This window comes from Somniosus microcephalus, chromosome 9 (genome assembly GCF_052327205.1).
Source record: "Somniosus microcephalus isolate GS21.2 chromosome 9, FLI_Smic_1.0, whole genome shotgun sequence".
NCBI lineage: Eukaryota > Metazoa > Chordata > Chondrichthyes > Squaliformes > Somniosidae > Somniosus > Somniosus microcephalus.
Genome location: NC_140995.1, coordinates 241,783,136 through 241,802,078, shown reverse-complemented (window position 1 = coordinate 241,802,078; position 18,943 = coordinate 241,783,136). Strand labels below are relative to the sequence as shown.

The 18,943-nt window shown below is 45.1% G+C and overlaps 1 protein-coding gene across 1 annotated transcript in view; it reads right to left on the bottom strand.

The window, feature by feature from the left end:
* LOC147113170 (serine/threonine-protein phosphatase 2A 56 kDa regulatory subunit delta isoform-like) overlaps nt 1–17,610 on the bottom strand; it is a 45,362-nt gene extending 27,752 nt beyond the window's left edge. The window contains exons 1-3 of the mRNA XM_085998077.1: nt 17,557–17,610; nt 7,439–7,547; nt 571–624 (exon numbers count right to left, since the gene is read on the bottom strand). Coding sequence (XP_085854203.1) covers nt 571–624; nt 7,439–7,504 — 120 coding nt within the window. The 5' untranslated portion in view covers nt 7,505–7,547; nt 17,557–17,610. The remainder of the gene's footprint in view (nt 1–570; nt 625–7,438; nt 7,548–17,556) is intronic.
* Between the last annotated feature and the right edge of the window lie 1,333 nt (nt 17,611–18,943).

Here is an 18,943-nt window from a genome sequence, read left to right as displayed (position 1 = left end):
TTCTCTCCCTCCTTTCTTGAATAGCAGTGTTATATTTGCGACCTTCCAATCCGCTGGGACCTCTCCAGAATTTAGGGAATTTTGGAAGATCAAAACCAATGCATCCACCATCTCTTCAGCCACCTCTTTTAGAACCCTAGGATGTAGGCCTGTCGGCTTTTAGTCCCATTAGTTTCTCCAGTACTTTTTCCTCTACTTCTATTAATTACATTAAGTTCTTCACCCTCATTAGACCCTTGGTTCCCCACCATTTTTGGAATGCTTTGTGTCTTCTACTGTGAAGACAGATACAATATATGTTTAACCTTTCTGCCATTTCCTTATTCCCCATAATAATTTCTCCTGTCTCAGCCTCTAAGGGACCAATGTTTACTTTTGCTACTCTTTTCCTTTTTAAAAACATACTTGTCAAAACTCTTACAATCTGCTTTTATATTTGCTAGTTTTCTCTCATTCTATTTTTTCCAGACAAGATCACCCAGTGAAAAATATTTAATAAAAAAGAAAACCAGCAAGTTTAAGAACAGTCACATGAGGACTTGAAGATGGCACTGATGGCTCAGTACTCACCGGCTCTGTAAGGCTGCTGTCTTTCTCGAGGAACTGCACCACACAGTAGGCCAGCTGTAGAGACAGAAAGGAGACCGTGGTCCTTAAGTACACACATTTCCCACCTCGCAAGTGAAACCTACAACAAACAACTTGAAGGCCGAGTAGTGCAGCACATTAGTCACTGGCCTTTCACTTCACGGAACAAGCTTCAAATCCAGTTCAGACTGATGGGATGAAACAGCTGCTTGCATTTATACGGTGCTTTTAATGTAGTAAAACATCCCAAAGCGCTTCACAGGAGTGTATCAAACAAATTTTGACCGAGCCACATAAGGAGACATTAAGACAGTTGACCAAAAACTTGGTCAAAGAGGTAGGTTTTAAGGAGCATCTTAAAAAAGGAGGCAGAGGGGCTTAGGGAGGGAATTCCAGAGCTTAGAGCCTCAGCAGCTGAAGGCACGGCTGCCAATGGTGGAGCGCAAGAGGCTAGAATCGGAGGAACGCAGATATGAGGGTTTTAGGGCTGGAGGAGGTGCGAGAGTCGGGAAGGGCCGAGGCCACGGAGGGATTTGAAAACAAGGAGGTGAATTTTAATATCGAGGCGTTGCTGGACTGAAGACAATATAGGTCAGCGAGCACAGGGGTGCTAGGTGAACTTAGTATACAGGTACCGGACTTTTGGGTGGGCTGACGTTTATGTAAGTTAGAACTTGGGAGGCTGGCCAGGAGAGCAATGGAAAAAGTCAAGTCTAGAGGTAACAAAGGCATGGTGGAGAGTTTCAACAGCAGATGGGCTGAGGCAGGGGCGGAGACGGGCGATGTTATGAAGGAGGAAGTAAGTTGTCTTGGTGATGGAGCGGATATCGAGTCAGAACTCATCTCAAAGAAAGACTTGCACCCTCGCTGTCTGATATACCATGTCCCAACTCCAGCAAGAGATTTAGCTGGCATTAAGAGTTATGCGATTGACACCAAACTTATGGAAACAGGGCTTGTTGCAGGATTTTCAGAACTTGCCCACAACCATTTCTTAGTAATGGAGAAGCAGGGCAACAAAGTAGACTGACAGCTGACAAAATGTGAGACAGTCACTCTCCCTTCTCCCTACCCAAGAGCTGACTTTCCACGACAAGTACTGAAGGCACGAGAGGACAGAGTGTTTGAGCAAAACTGAAGCAGGCCATGGAGAAAAACTAAACCAGACAGGAAATGCTGGAAATACACAGCAGGTCCGACTGGCAGCACCTGGAAGGAGAAAAAAGCCAATGCTTTGGGTCAAGGTCCCTCGGAAGGATGACGCCTTGCAACACTGACCCCTCCCACTCTTCACATCTCAACACTTGCTGTTTATTTCCAACATTCTAGATGTTTAAAAAAAAAGAACTGAACGGCATTTTCACTGGTAGAGTCAGTTCCATTCCCTGTGAGCGGATTAGACTGCCCAGTTATTTTTTGCAGCCAGTTTTATAAAAGTAACTAAAAGCAGAACCCAGCCTCCGACATATACATGCAGGGACAGACGTGTAAAACTCAGCTAGTTAATAAGGAACAGTGCAAAATCGAGGTGAGGCGCTAAACCAAAACGAGAGGACATTCTCTCAGGATCTCATAGCAACTAGAAGATCAATGGGGGTCCAGACTGTTCAGTACTGCTGCACAAGGAAAAACCAGGAGTGTGGCAAACAAGATGTTGCTTGGGTTCCAGTGAAAGTCTGCAAACCAATTGCAGCGAGTTCAATATTCCCTTTATATTACCTGGCTGGCTGCAACAACAAAATCCTGTGGAGGATCCCACACTTGCTGCTCAAGGTATCAAAACCCTCTTTGCACAAAGGGTTTTTTGTATCCGTGTGTTAATAGAGACACGGAATGCAGGAGTTGGTTTCACAGGTGTTTACTGAACTAAGTCTGGAGGGGAACTAACTGATACAACACAATATACAGGCTTATATAGCCAGAGTGGCCATTACCGGCAATACAGTACACAGGGGGCTCTTAAAGGCACATACACTACAATTCCTCCCCTTTTAGCCAACCAGTACATAATATTTTAAGTAATCATTAATTACATGTTACAAGAAAAATAATCTACACATTGCTGCAGTTAATTAATTGTAAGTCAGTCTCTCTGGAGGCTTCCTGACTCGGTCCGGATAACGCCTCGGTGGCGTAGTAGTTTCTGGTGGTGTAGTAGGTTCTTTTGGCAAGGCTGATTCGGCTTGAATGCCAGTGTCGGGTTCATCGGGTTCCAGTATCACCGGATCGGAGGTAGATACTATGGTATGGGTATCTCTACTTCATCATTAGGCGTATAGAGTTGTGGTGTAGGTTGTCCCTTTTCGGATGACTCTATGATCTGGTCAGCATGGCGCCTTATTATGCTTTCTCCAATGTCCACGGTATACATCAGCGGTCCTAGTCGTGCGCAGATAGTTCCAGGCTGCCATTTCTCGGTACGGTAGTCCCGGGCCAAAACTTGTTGACCTATCTGGAAGGTTCTAGTTGGCCTTTCATTCATGCCTTGAAATTGCCGGTTCTCCACGTCCCTTCTGATGTTTGGCTTGATCAAATCCAGCTGGCATCTTAGGCTTCTATTGAAGAACATCATGGCGGGAGTTTGGTTTGTAACCATATGTGTTGCATTCCTGCATGCCAACAAGAAGTTATCCACCTTATGCTGAAGTTTTATGTCTTCATTACCCATGGCCTTCTTGAAGGTCTGGACAAACCTTTCAGCCAATCCATTGGTGGCGGGATGGTATGGGGCGGACGTGTCGTGCTTAACCCCATTGTTTTTTTAAGAACTTCCTGAATTCTTCGGACACAAATTGCGGTCCATTATCAGAACAGATCTGTTCAGGCAGCCCATTCCTGGCAAATATGGTCCTTAATACTGTGATGGTTTTTTCCGTGGTGGTGGAGGACATCTTTATTACCTCCGGTCACTTGGAGTGTGCATCAACCGCGATTAAGAACATTGAGTCCATAAATGGACCAGCAAAGTCGATGTGTACCCTTTGCCATGGAGATGAGGGCCACTCCCATTGATGTAGAGGGGCTTGTGGTGGGGCGTTTTGAACCTTCTGGCATCCTAGGCAGCTCTTGGTCATTTCTTCGATGTCGCCATCGATACCTGGCCACCATACAAACGCCCTGGCTAGGTTCTTCATTTTCACTCCACCCAGATGCCCCTCGTGAAGCTCCTTCAGCACTTTATCCTGGAGTTTGGGTGGAATCACCACTCTGGATCCACACATCAAGGTTCCTCGGCACACTGACAGCTGTTCTCTTCTTTGCGAGAATGCTGGCAGTGGTTCGCCATGTGCTGGCCATCCCTTCACTGTTAAATCGTAGACTCGAGAGAGAGTCGGGTCATTTCTAGTTTCCCTTTCAATGGCAGAATTTGTTACTGGTAGACATTCGACTATGGTAGAGTGGAAAATCTCCACTGGGTCTACGGTAGGTGCTTCTTCTACCGTTGGCAACGGTAGGCGCGATAAACCGTCAGAATACAAAGGATCAAAACAGCATGGGAATGCTATGTTATATTGGTGTGCCCCTAGAAAAAGGGACCACCTCTGTAGCCTTTGCGCTGTCATAATGGGAACACCCTTTTTAGGGTTGAATATGGAGATGAGGGGTTGATGGTCAGTCAACAAGGTAAATTTTTGTCCGTGTAGGTAATGGTTGAATTTCTTCACTCCCCATACCAGGCCGAGTGCTTCCCTGTCGATTTGGGCATAGTTACGCTCAGCTGAGTTCAATGAGCGTGACGCAAAAGCTATCGGCCGTTCCGAGCCATCAGGGAATTTATGTGATAATACTGCTCCTACGCCGTAAGGGGATGCATCGCACGCCAGTCTGATTGGCAGTGATGGGTTGTAATAAGCCAAAACATCTTTGGATGTGATTAAGTCTTTGCATTTTTGAAAGGCACGTTTACAGTCTTCGCTCCATTTCCAAATTACTCCTGTTTGTAGCAGTTCATTAAGAGGGTGCAGAAGAGTTGATAAGTTCGGTAAAAATTTATGATAGTAATTTATTAATCCCAGGAACGACCTTAATTGTGAAACATTTTCAGGTGCTGGTGCTTTTATGACCGCTTCAATTTTTTCAGGTGACTTATGCAACCCTTCCTTATTAATTATGTGGCCACAATATGATATTTGATTCTGGAAAAATTCGCACTTGGGGCGATTTGCTCGTAGGCCCCGTTCTCTCAGCCTAGTGAGCACCTGCTCCAAATTAGCAAGGTGCTCGTTGTCGTTTTCTCCTGTTACAAGGATGTTGTCTAGGTAGCATTGAGTCCCCGGAATCCCTTGGAGGACTTGCTCCATAGCTCTTTGCCAGATAGCTGGAGCGGATGCTACTCCGAAAACCAGTCGATTGTACTGGTACAGGCCTTTGTGTGTATTTATCGTGAGATACTTTTTAGAGGTCTCTTCAACCTCCATCTGTAGATATGCCTGTGCCAAGTCAATTTTGGTGAAACGTTTCCCTCCGGATAGTGAGGCGAAAATATCTTCTATCCTCGGAAGAGGATACTGTACCGTGTGAAGGACCGGGTTTACAGTCACCTTGAAGTCTCCACAGATGCGAATTTTTCTCTGTTCTTCAGATTTATCATTATTCAACGTTTTCTTCATGACTGGATGATGGGTGTTGCCCACTCGCTCCAATCTATTTTGGATAATACGCCTGCCTTTTCCAAATTCTCCAGCTCTGCCTCGACTGCTGGACGAATTGCGTATGGCACCGGTCTTGCCTTAAAAAACTTGGGAATTGCCGCATCTTCCACTTTTATTGAGGCGGTGATGCCTTTCAAGGTTCCTAGTTTCTCTTGAAACACTTCTTTGGCGTTGGCCAAGATGTCTTTTAATCGTTCAGGTATGACGTCATCATCGTTTTTTTCCTTACTGGTCACCGTCAGTGCCCGAATGGAGTGCCAGTCTAAACGTATTTTCCTGATCCATTCACGTCCCAACAGCGGTGGACCACCATCTTGTAGAACGTATAAATACAACTTTTGTATTTCCTTGCCGTTGTATACAACAGGCACCCTTATTTTTCCTTTGGGGTATACTTTCTGCCCCGTATATGTTTTCAAGATAATGGATGTGTCTTTTAAAAGGTATATGCGGAAATAGCCGCTCGTAATCCTGTCGATTTATGACGGTCAGAGCTGATCCTGTATCTAGCTCCATTTTAACTGGGGACCCTGCTATCGTGAGGGTAACCCAAATGGTCTGGTAATCTTCTTTGGCAATTACATTATGTAATTTGAGACAGCTTAGTCTCTTGTTTTCGGAGTCGCTATCGCTCTTCTGGTCTTCGGAGCTACTGTCCGTCATCATTTGTACCTTTCTGTACTTTTCTTTAGTGATTTTTTTTCCCCTGTCCGTGGATTTTTTTTGTCCAGATCGGCATACCCGTGCAATGTGTCCAATCTTTCCGCATTGCCTGCATGCTTTGTCCTTGAACCAGCAGTCCCTCTGGTCATGGGTGGATCTGCCGCAGCGATAACATCTCTCGAAACCCTGTGTCATTTCATGGGTGCCGAAGTCCTGTGTCTTTTGTTGTATCTCTGCAGCTCCTCTTGCGGCTGCTTCGTATGATACAGCCATACTGAAAGCCTTGTCCAGTGTTAAATCTTTCTCAGAAAGCAGCCTTTTCTGTGTTCCTTCACTTAGGAGACCGCAGACAAATTTGTCTCGAAGATAATCTGCTAGTCCTGCCCCGAATTGGCAGTGCTTTGATAGCTTTCTTAATTTGGTGAGGTAATCAGCGTTACTTTCATTCTTGTGTTGATTCCTCTTGAAGAATTTGAATCGTTCCGCTATCAGCAGCGGTGTTGGGTTTAAGTGCTCTTGTAGGGTATCAACAATTTCTTTAAAATTCTTGTCCTTTGGTTTGGCTGGAGTGATTAAGTTTCGTAACAGCCCGTATGTCTTTGCGCCCATTAGATTTAGAAGTACTGACGCTTTTTTTTCATTTTCTATTCCATTTGCGGTGCAATATACCTCCACTCTTTCCACATATGTGGTCCAATCCTCTATATCGTTATCAAAAGCATCAATATTGCCAGACTTAAGCATCCTGGAAAAAAAATGGCGCTTCCCGCGCTTTTCTTTCTTTTCTGCAGAAAAGATATGGCGCTTCCCGCGCTTCTGCCGATGACAACGCTGTTTTCCGCGGGTTTCCCTTCTTCTTATTTATTTATAGGTGGAGACTCGTTCCCGCCGGACTCTCTCTGCTAGGTCTGAACGCCGACCTGCTTGCAGCGCCGGCCGTCTCCCGAGTGCTCCCTCCCCGTCTGTTACTGCTTGCCTCCGCTGCTTGGCCTAGCTGCAGAGCCAGCCGCTGGAGTCCCAGCCCGACGCCCAGGAAGGATTATTGCAATACCTGCCACCAGCTCGGCCAGCTGGTGAAACCACAGCTTTTTCTTTTTCTTGCTTTTCCTCGACTTTGGACGCCAGAGGAATCGATGTCCTTGAGGTGCTGCTGAATTGCAGGTAAGTCAGTTTCCAATTCGTCGCCACTGTTGTATCCGTGTGTTAATAGAGACACTGAAGACAGGAGTTGGTTTCACAGGTGTTTACTGAACAAAGTCTGGAGGGGAACTAACTGATACAACACAATATACAGGCTTATATAGCCCGAGTGGCCATTACCGGCATTACAGTACACAGGGGGCTCTTAAAGGCACATACACTACAGGTTTCGCCAGCATTTCCAGCTGCATGGACCCCCCCCCCCCACCCCCCCCCCCACCCCAATCAACCCAAAGTCACAAACCAGTGCTTGGAAGCAGATCCAGAATATTGAAGCATGTGCTGCAGGATTGAGTCCCGACTGGCAGTGAGTGTAAAGGTGAAATATTCCTTACCTGTGGGTGGTAGACACTTAGACTCTTCACCTTGTGCAATGGCAGTAATACTCTGATCAGGAACATTTTATGCTCTTCTTTCAAAGGTAATGCAAACCCATTGATTATGCTGGACAAGGAAAGAGGAGAGTGCAGAGAAATTAAACCCTTGACAATTAACTGGAGTATTCAAAATTGCGCTGCCTATAAATTATTCACTTTTGAGTTTGACACTGCAGTAATATTCTGAGATCTTTTACAGAGCATAGGGATCGCTAAGCGAAAAGTGACCAAGGTCAATCTAGTTCACCTTCCACTGTTCTGGTAGTGGCATGATACAACGATAATGAAGTTGTGGACTAATAATAATAATTCATCGCTATCAGTCTACAACAGACCCAGAAATGATGCATGGAAAACCCGAGTGACGGAGAGCTTTGGGAACCATAGGTCCAAAGTCACCTGTTCCTTCTAGGCTCGCTACACTTACCACATCATATCAATATATAAACTTGGCACTGAACACAGATTAAAGACCTCACAAATAACCAGGTAAAGGAGTTTAAACTTTCCTTTTGGTGTTCCACATGGTAACTTCCCTATTTCTCCTGAAGGTGCTGACTCTCATTCACGATTGCCAACAGCCCTCTACTACTTCACGTGAGCCCAGCAAGCGTCAGTAGGATATTCATAACCAACCCGATCTCGTCTTTACTTCTGCACATTCCAGAGGCAGGAATCCTGACCAATTTCTCCTCCCACCTCCACATCCACCAGCTCAGCAAGGATGGAACCTGGGAGATTTCTGCCCTGTACAGCTCAGCATAACACAGCTGTATACACTTAGTCAACAGCAAACCTACACATGGACCTTGGTTTACGCACTACATTTTCCCTAAGCGGACGAAAGGAAATCTCCCCCAAACAGAACCAAAACATTTCCATTAAATGGACTTGGTACAAATGCTTACAGTAATGACAGACCGCAGACACCCTGTGTCCAAGTGAATGGAGTCCACCAGTTCCTCAAATTATTTGAGCACGTAATCTAGGCTGATAAGTTTTGAGGGCATACTGCACGGTCAAAGGTCAATCATCTCAGCCCCAGGACATCGCTGTAGGAGTGCCTCAGGGGAGTGTCCTAGGCCGAACCATCTTCAGCTGCTTCATCAATGACCTTCCATCTAACAGAAGGTCAGAAATGGGGATGTTCGCTGACAGCGTTCAGTGCCATTCGCAACTCCTCAGATAATGAAGCAGTTCATGCCCGCATGCAGCAAGACCTGGACAACATCCAGGCTTGGGCTGATAAGTGGCAAGTAACATTCGCACCAGACAAGGACCAAGGCAGAGCAGCTAACCACCTCCCCATGATATTCAATGGCATTACTATCGTGAATCCCCTTCCATCAACCAGAACCATAACTGGACCAGTCACATAACTACTGTGACTACAAGAGACATAGATTTAAAATAATTGGTAGAAGGATTAGAGGGGAGATGAGGAAAAACAAATTCACCCAGAGGGTGGTGGGGGTCTGGAACTCACTGCCCAAAAGGGTGGTAGAGGCAGAAACCCTCATCACATTTAAAAAGTACTTGGATGTGCACTTGAAGAGCCGTAACCTACAGAGCTACGGACCTGGTGCTGGAAGGTGGGATTAGGCTGGGTAGCTCTTGTCCGACCGGCACAGACATGATGGGCCGAATGGCCTCCTCCTGTGTTGTAATTTTTCTATGATTCTAGGAGTAGGTCAGAGGCTGGGTATTCTGTGGCACGTGACTCAACCTCCTGACTCTCTAAAGCATTTCCACCACCTACAAGGCACAAGTAAGGAGTGTGATGGAATACTCTCCACTTGCCTGATTGTTGTTGGAGCTGCACTCACTCAAGAAGCTCGACACCATCTAGGACAAAGCAGTTCACTTGATCAGCACCCCTTCCACCACCTTAAACATTTACTCCCTCCACCACTGGTAGCATAGTAGCTATATTACTGGACTACCAAGCCAGAGACCTGGACTAATGATCTGGAGACATGAGTTCAAGTCCCACCACAGCAGCTGGGGAATTTCAATTCCGTTAATTAAATAAATCTAGAATAAAAAGTAATGACCACAAAACTACCAGATTGTCATAAAAACCCATCTGGTTCATGAACGTCCTTTGCCAGTCTGGCCTATAAGTGACTCTTAACTGCCCTGTGAAATGGCCTAGCAAGACACTCAGTTGTTCAAGGTCAATTAGGGATGGGCAATAAATGCTGGCCTTGCCAGCAACATCCACATCCAGAGAATTAATAAATGCAATTTTTACATTTTTTAAAAATTAAAAATGGTGCAGTCTTTCAGATGACTGCCTATAAAAGTGTATATAAAAATTCATGGCACTATTCGAAGAGCAAGAAAGTTCTCAGCGTTCTGGCCAACATTTATCCCTCAATCAATACTACTAAAAACAGCTTATCGCAAATATTTATGGGACCGCAGCGTGTGCAAAATGGCTGCAGCATTTGCCAACAAAACAACAGTGGCTCCAATTTTAAAAAGTTATTTGTTGTCTGTGAAATTTTTGTGATGGTCCGAGGACATGAAAGGCACTATATGACTGCAAGTTCTTGCTTTTACAAGGCAAGAACCAGTCTCAACTGTGCAATCAGGAGAATGCATGGATCTGTGCAGAGTTAACTGGTCTCACCTGGGACAGCATTTGGTTGCAGCGCACCAAAGTTAGACTGAGGAAAATAACCATCCAGGATTCCTGCCCCGATTAAGACCTAGTGCCCCCTCCTCCCCACCATTACTGGAAAGCACTTGTGTGAACAGGATCGAACTCAGCTAGGATATCCCATCCCATGGTTGAATAACCTACTCACTTGACTAGACTTTTGGCACTTGGGTGCAGTACCAAAGAGCAACCACTGAACCATACCCACCCCACTTCTCCAGGTCGAGGAGGAGGAGGAAACCAGCTGGGACGGCAACAAGCCACCCCACAGTTTTATCCTCTAGTAGCAGACTTAGAAGTGCCAATGGCAGAGGCCTCTCAATGGGTTGCCTGCCTCAACCCGAATGGCTTTAATGTCTAGGGGACAGCTGTAAAAAAAAAAAAAAACACTTCAAGATACTGTTGTACCCTCTACCAATGCCAGGCAAGAACATGCATGGGGAATACCCTCCTTCACCAACACCATCAGCATTTGCAAAGTCCACACTAAAAAAGCCTAATACAATAAAGTAAAAAAAAGACCAAGGTCAAAGCACTTCAATTATAGAATCATAGACTTACACAGCACAGAAAGAGGCCATTCAGCCAATCATGCCTGTGCCAGCTCTTTGAAACAGCTATCCGATTAATCCCACTCCCCCTGCGGTTTCCCCACAGCCTTGTAATTTTTTCCCCTTCTAGTATTTATCCAATTCTCTATCAAAACCCTTCAAAATTTTGAACACCTCTATCAAATCTACCCTTCATCTTCTCTGCTCCAAGGAGAACAACCCCAGTCTCTCCACATAACTGAGTCCCTCCTCCCTGGTACCATTCTCGCAAATCTCTTCTGCACCCTCGCAAAGGCCTCGACACCTTCCTAAAGTGTGGTTCCCACAATACTCCAGCTGGGGCCTAACCAGTGTTTTATAAAGGTTCAGCATAATTTCCTTGCTTTTGTATTATATGCCTTTATTAACAAAGTCAAGGATCCTGTATGCCTTTAACAACTTTCGCAACTTGTCCTGCCACCGTCAACGATTTGTGTACATACACCATCAGGTCACTCTGTTCCTGCACCCCCCCCCTCATTCTTCGCACCAAAATGAATCATTTCACACTTCTGTGTTAAATTTCATCTGCCATGTGTCTGCCCATTCCACCAATGTCCTCCATCCTCCTCACTGTTAACAACATTTCAGAGTTTTGCATCATCTGCAAACTTCGAAATTAGTCCAGGTCATGAATAAATATCAGAAAGAGCAACGGTCCCAATATCAGCCCGAGGAACACCACTGTATACTTCCCTCCAGTCTGAAAACAACTGTTCACCACTACTCTCTGCTTTCTGTTTCTTAGCCAATTTTGTATCCATGCTGCCACTGCCCCTTTAATCCCACGGGCTTCAATTTTGCCAACAAGTCCATTATGTGGTACTTTTTGTCAAACATCTTTTGAAAGTCCATATACACAACATCAACCGCACTACCCTCATCCACCATCTTTGTTATTCATCAGAGAACTTCTTTAACCCATCAACACGGCACGGACCGGAGCAGAGGCAGCGGCTTAAAGGGAGCTGAGCGGAGACTTAAACAAGGAGTGACGTCACAGGACAGCAAGTAGGTGATTGGTTGGTGAGTTTTACAGCTCTTTTGCTCTCTAGGTTAGGTAAGTGGATTAAGTTCAGACCTGGGAGAGTTATTAACTATGATAGTTTTAAGCTATTAATTCAATAAAGTTAACTAATTAAAACTAAAAATCAACAGTAAAAATTATTTGAATACTGTAACTAATTATATAAATAAAATAAGGTTGATAGAGATGGCAGTGCAGGTGGTGTATCATAACTGCAGCATGTGGGAGTTGGTGGAGACTAATGAGATCCCAAGCAACCACATCTGTGGTAAGTGCCTAATGCTCGAGGAACTTCAGCTCAGAGTTGTCGAGCTAGAGTCCAAGCTGCAGACATTGCGATGCATCAGGGAAGGGGAGAGTTACCTGGGAACTTTGTTCCAGGAGGCAGTCACACCCCTTAGGTTAAGCAGTACTTTAGAAATAGTCAATGGTCAGGGACAGGAGAGTGTGATTGCGAGTAAAGAAGGTACGAGGACCCAGGATGAAGTGATGGAGGAGCCTCAGCCCTTGACCTTGTCCAACAGGTACAAGGTACTTGCTGCCTGTATGGCTGAGAACAAGGACTGCAGGGAGGATGGGCAAATTGACCACAGTACCATGGTACAGGAGGCCATTTAAGTTTGGGGGGGGGGGGGGGGGGGTGGGGAGGTAAAAAGGAACATGGTTGTGGTAGGGGACAGTATAGTCAGGGGGAAAGATACTATTCTTTGCAGCCACGACCAGGAGTTCCAAAGGTTGTGTTGCAGTAATAACGTGGAGGACGAATTCATGGATAGTTTTCTAGATCAGTATGTTGAGGAACCAACTAGGGAACAGGCTATTTTAGATCTAGTATTGTGCAATGAGAAAGGATTGATTAATAACCTTGTAGTAAAGGGGCCTTTAGGGAAGAGAGTGATCATAATATGATAGAATTTTATACTGAGTTTGAAAGTGATTGTTAAATCCGAAACCAGAGTCTTAAATCTAAACAAAGCTAACTACGTAGGAATGAGGAGCGAGTTGGTCAAGGTAGATTGGGAAACTACATTAAAAAAGGTATGACGGTAGACAAGCAATGGCGAGCATTTAAAGAATTTACATAATTTGCAACAAATATACATTCCTTTAAAGGCACAAAAACCCCACAGGAAAAGTGGTCCAACCGTGGCTAACAAGAGAAGTTAAAGATAGTATTAGATCAAAGGAAGAGGCTTCTAATGTTGCCAGAGTAGTAAGCCTGAGGGTGGGAGAATTTTAGAATTTAAGCAAAGGAGGACCAAGAAATTGATAAAGAAAGGGAAAATAGAATGAGTAAACTAGCAAGAGACATAAAAACAGACTGTAAAAGCTTCGATAAGTATGTAAAAAGAAAAAGATTAGCAAAAGTAAATGTGGGTCCCTTACAGGCGGAGACGGGAGAAATTATAATGGGGAATAACAAAATGGCAGAGAAATTAAACAAATGCTTTGCGTCTGTCTTCACGGAAGAAGACACAAAAAACCTCCTGCAAATAGTGGAGAACTAAGGGTCTAGCGAGAATGAGGAACTGAAAGAAATTAGTAAAAAAGTACCGGAGAAATTAATGGAACTGCAAGCTGATAAATCCCCTGGACCTGATGGCCTACATCCCAGGGTTTTGAAAGAGGTGGCTATAGAGATAGTGGATGCATTGGTTGTCATCTTCCAAAATTCCATAGATTCTAGAGCAGTTCCCGCAGATTGGGAGGTAGCAAATATAACACCGCTATTTAAGAAAGGAGGGAAGAGAGAAAATGGGGAACTACAGACCAGTTAGCCTGACATCAGTAGTAGGGAAAATGTTAGAATCTATTATTAAAAATGTGATAACAGGGCATTTAGAAAATAATAATAGGACTGGCAGAGTCAACACTGATGTATGAAAGGGAATCATGTTTGACAAATCGGTTTTTTGAGGTTGTAACTAGCAGAATAGATAAAGGGGGAACCAGTGGATGTGGTGTATTTGGATTTTCAGAAGGCTTTCGATAAGGTGTCACACAAGAGGTTATTAAACAAAATTAGGGCTCATGGGATTGGGGGTAATATACTAGCATGGATTGAAGATTGGTTAATGGACAGAAAACCGAGTAGGAATAAATGGGTCATTTCCAGGTTGGCAGGCTGTAACTAGTGGGGTACCGCAAGGATCAGTGCTTGGGCCTCAGCTATTCACAATATATATCTATGATGATTTGGAGGAGGGGACCAAATGTAATATATCCAAGCTTGCGGATGATACAAAGCTGGGTGGGAATGTAAGTTGTGAGGAGGATGCAAAGAGGCTTCAAGTTGATATAGACAGGCTAAGTGAGTGAGCAAGAACATGGCAAATGGAATATAATGTGGAGTTATCGACTGATCGGAAAAATAGAAAAGCAGAGTATTTTTTAAATGGTGAGAGATTGGAAAATGTTCAGAGGGACCTGGTTGTCCTTGTACACAAATCACTGAAAGTTAACATGCACGTACAGCAAGGGGCACAGGGAATGTCTGGGGTCCAGACGAGGGCACATGGAACGTCTGGCTGTGGTCTGGGGTCCAGACGGGGGCACATGGAACGTCTGGCTGTGGTCTGGGGTCAGTCAGGGGCACAGGGAACGTTCAGTCTTCCAAAATCCACAAAAGACATTGGGGAGGCACCACAGCCTGAGGAAGGGCCAGCATGGGCTGCTTCTAGTGGTCAGTTTCAAAGCAATATAGAGGGGCCAAAGAGGAGAAGAGGTCAACTGTTAATCCCTGGGCTCAGGATAATGAGAGCCAATGAGAGCGAGAAATGGGAGAAACATTTTAAAATGGGCAGGCAAGGGACTGAAGATGTCAAAAAAAAAAAGTGTAGTGCCCAAACCGCTGCAAATAAAACTGCTCATCTTCTCCCAAGCACAAACTACTTGAATATTTACTGAACTCGGGTCCCCCACAAAGCCTGTTAATGACAGTGCTGAGATGTCCCATATCTATACACAATGTGCACATCAGCAGGTTAACAACCAACCTCGGTCAAGAATTCCCCTTCAGAGGCTTCTCACATGAATTAAAAGTCTGACTCCTCCGCTACCTATTGCTGCCAACGAGGTTTGGCAAGAACCCACACACATTCCGCATTTACTTCACACGCTTTTGTCTAGTTGCATTATGTAGGGGGAACTTGGCGAGAATTAACTCGAACTAACCAGCTTTACAACAACAACGTGTATTTATATAGCGTCTTTAACGCAGTAAAACGTCCCAAAGCGCTTCACAGGAGTGTTGCAAGACAAAAAAGGACACACAAGGAGAAATTAGGGCCGGTGACCAAAAGCTTGGTCAGAGGTAGAATTTAAGGAGCGTCTTAAAAGAGAAGAGGTGTCGAGAGGCAGAGAATTCCAGAGCTTGGGGCCCAGGCAACAGAAGGCACAGTGATTATAATCAGGGATGCTCAGGAGGGCAGAATTAGAGGAGCACAGATATCTCGGGGGGGGGGGGGCTGAAGGAGATTACAGAGATTGGGAGGGGCAAGGCCATTGCGGGATTTGAAAACAAGGATGAGAATTTTGAAATCGAGGCGCTGCTTAACCGAGAGCCAATGGAGGTCAGCGAGCATGGGAGCGATGGGTGAACGGGACTTGGTGCGAGTTAGGACACAAGCAGCCGAGTTTCGGATGACCTGAAGTTTACGTAGAGTAGAATGTAGGAGGTCAGCCAGCAGTGCGTTGTGTATTGGAATAGTCAAGTCTAGAGATAACAAAGGCATGGATGACGGTTTCAGCAGCGGATGAGCTAAGGCAAGGGTGGAGACGGGCGATGTTGGGGAGGTGGAAATAGGCGGTCTTAGTTATGCTGCGGATGAGTGGTCGGAAGTTCATTTCAGGGTCAAATATGACACCAAGGTTGCAAACAGCCCATTATGCACCAGCCACTTCAGCCAAGCAGGCTCATACACCAGGTTACTTATGGTGTCCCAACAAGTGCCATCACAATTTGAAATTCATTTATTACACATGTACAGTTCTTAAAGAAATCTCCCGAGAATCATTGTTTTCCTCATGTTTCTGCGAAGCTTCTTAGGACCTTCTTCTAGGTGACCAGTTCTACATAGATGCAAAACAACTCAGTGCACTGGACACCGCCCCCGGACATCACTGCAGGAGTTCCTCAGGGCAGTGTCCTGGGCTCAACCATCTTCTACACTCTACTGAACCAGGCTTGGTCCCCTGGCTTGATGGTAAAGTGAGGGATATGCCAGGCCATGAGGTTACAGATTGTGGTGGAATACAATTCTTCTGCTGCTGCTGCTGGCACATGGCGTCTCACGGATGCTCAGCTTTGAGCTGCTATTCTGAATCTAATCAACACGATGGAGGGTGTCCTCAATGTGAAGACAGGACTTCGTCTCCACAATGACTGTGCGGTGGTCACTGTCATGGACAGATGCATCTGCAACATGTCGACTGGGGAGGACGAGGTCGAGTAGGTTTTCCCTCGTGTCGGTTCTCTCACCACTTGCTGCAGGCCCAGTCTGGCAGTTATGTCCTTCAGGACTCAGCCAGCTCGGTCGGTAGTGGTGCTACCGAGCCACACTCTGTGATGGACATTGCAGTCCCCCACCCAGAATACATTCTGTGCCCTTGCTACTCTCAGTGCTTCTTCCAAGTGGTGTTAAACACGGAGGAGTACTGATTCATCAGCTGAGGGAGGACGGTAGGTGGTAATCAGCAGGAGGTTTCCTTGCCCATGCTTGACCTGAAGCCATGAGACTTCATGGGGTCCGGAGTCAATGTTGAGAACTCCCAGGGCCACTCCCTCCCAACTGTATACCATTGTGCCGCCAGTGGGATAGGAGATACCCAGGGATAGTGATGGAGGAGTTTGGGACATTACCATAAGCCCATGGTTCTACCGCCCCAGGAGTCGTCCAACCCTTGGGCCACAGTTCCACCACCCGAATTCAACCTGCTGCCATGCACACATGACATGACATCAGCTGGACAAATCAGCACACCAGGCAACCACCATCCATTCAAAGGAAGGTTACATAGTGGGTTGCTTGTGTTTATCAAATGTCATTTTTATTTTATTTTTTTATTTTTTATAAATGTCCCCAGGTGTAACCGTTTGGGGAGCTTTGCATTGGAACCGGAGGCGATGTGTGGGAGGGGAGAGTCAGAAGTCCTTGGTCTTTTTAACAGTATCACAGTTATGCAACAACAGGTTAGTATATACAGCAATAACCCAAGTGAAGATAAATGGCAACCAGAAAGTGCAAAGAAATTGAGCAATTTTATTTGAGCAACTTTGCAATACTTGTGGGTTTGAGAGCGATGACTTAAGAAAATAACAAATTGACGGTTTGGTTGCTCTGTTTTCCCATTGGTTACCCTTTTTTTTTGCTGCTTTTGATATGTTTCTATTTAGTTAATTGGATTGTGGGGGGGCCGGCGGAGCGAGGAGAGCGGGGGCCGGCGGAGCGAGGAGAGCGGGGGCCGGCGGAGCGACGATTTGAGGCAATCACAATTTTTTTTTAAACCTACAAGCATATGATGCTTTGCAAAGTGGAACGCCACATTCCTACACTGGGTGCGACTTTCAATATACAGATTGATTTGGCTGGAAAACATTCCCAAAACACCTTTTAAGCAGACACCAGTGGTATGGTTGTCTTTACAAAGGGTAATCTTCTGAATAATTGAACTTCCCCCGTAGTCTCTGATACCAGTAACTTTGTTCAGACACAGCCAGCAATAATCTACAATGGATGTAGATACAGGTAGACTACCTTTTACCCGAACTTCCGAAAACCAAAATACCACTCACCTGCCCAAAATCTCTAGAAGCTCTGCAATCCCATTATGGTGCTCAGTTTCATATATAAATCTAAATAAAAAGGATAAGTAAATTTTTTTTTAGCAACAATCATTGAATCAAAGAATCACAGCATAGGAGGAGGCCATTCACCCATCGTGCCTGTGCCAGCTTTGAAAGAGCTAGCCTATTAATCCCACTCCCTTGCTCTTTCCTGGTAGCCCTGCAAATTTCTCCTTTTCAAATATATCTCACATTCTCTTTTCAAGTATATAATCAATCCAATCATCCAAGAAAAACAGTCATTCAACCATTCACAGCTGAATTAATACAACATGAGGTATTGCAATCTTCTCCAGGGCTAGAACTGCAAAACAACCGTAGCAAGCATTCATCCTGCCAAGAAATTCGTTGGAACAAAGTACGGTGTAAATCAATGGTACAATCCACAAAAATAGAAGGCCATCACAGTTGATTCTCCTGTGCAGTGTGTAGTCAGGATAACCAGAATTAAAAATAAAATTCCTTTACCAGAGGGCAGAAGCAAGATACAGACTCAGCCGGGAAGGGAAATCAGCCAGGCTTGCATACTTCAATATCCAGTGACAATACACACACACACACCAGAGTTTGATAGGGTGGAACTGTGACAAAGGCATAGTCTGAGCGAGAAGCCAGAGAGGGAGATGCAGTCAGTGACCAAGCTTCAAGGTTTCTGGTGGGAGCTGAACAGGATGATGCTGAAGAAAATAACCAAACATTTCATATTTCCTTTTAGAATTTAATTAAAAAAAAATATAAATGGATCTTTGCCAAAGACACATACTTTTACTGAAAATTATTGGATTAATCTGTAGAAAATCTGACTGCCTTCTGTCCTGAAATCTTCATTGATGTAAGTACTTACATCAGGACACAGGAGTCATCAGGTACAGCTTTTCGCAGATGTGGAAACACAGTCTGGGCCTGTTAACTCATCCCAATCACTGGGAACACAACCGAGCTCACTTAGAGAGTGGCCAAGGACCAAAAGCCAACGTCACCGATCGGCAGGTCTAACATTCACTTGAATACACCGTTCTCCCTGGAGAACTGGGCACTCGTCCACTCATTATGTGGGTATGCTGCACTAGATATTTCTGAACAGGAGGTGATGATTGAGGAAGTGTCAGCACACTCCATTTCAAGATTTAATGGCAAGACGAAACAAGAAACCGCGAATGCTGGTAATCAGATAAAAACAAAATGCTGGGGCAACTGGTCCTCCAACATTCAGGGGGAAATCAGTTTTGGAAAGAAAATGAAGAATCTCCAAATTTAGTGCAGCCACTTGGACATCACATCCCATCATTAACCCCTCCTCTCCTGAAGATGGCGCTCCAGGACCCGTCGCAGCCAG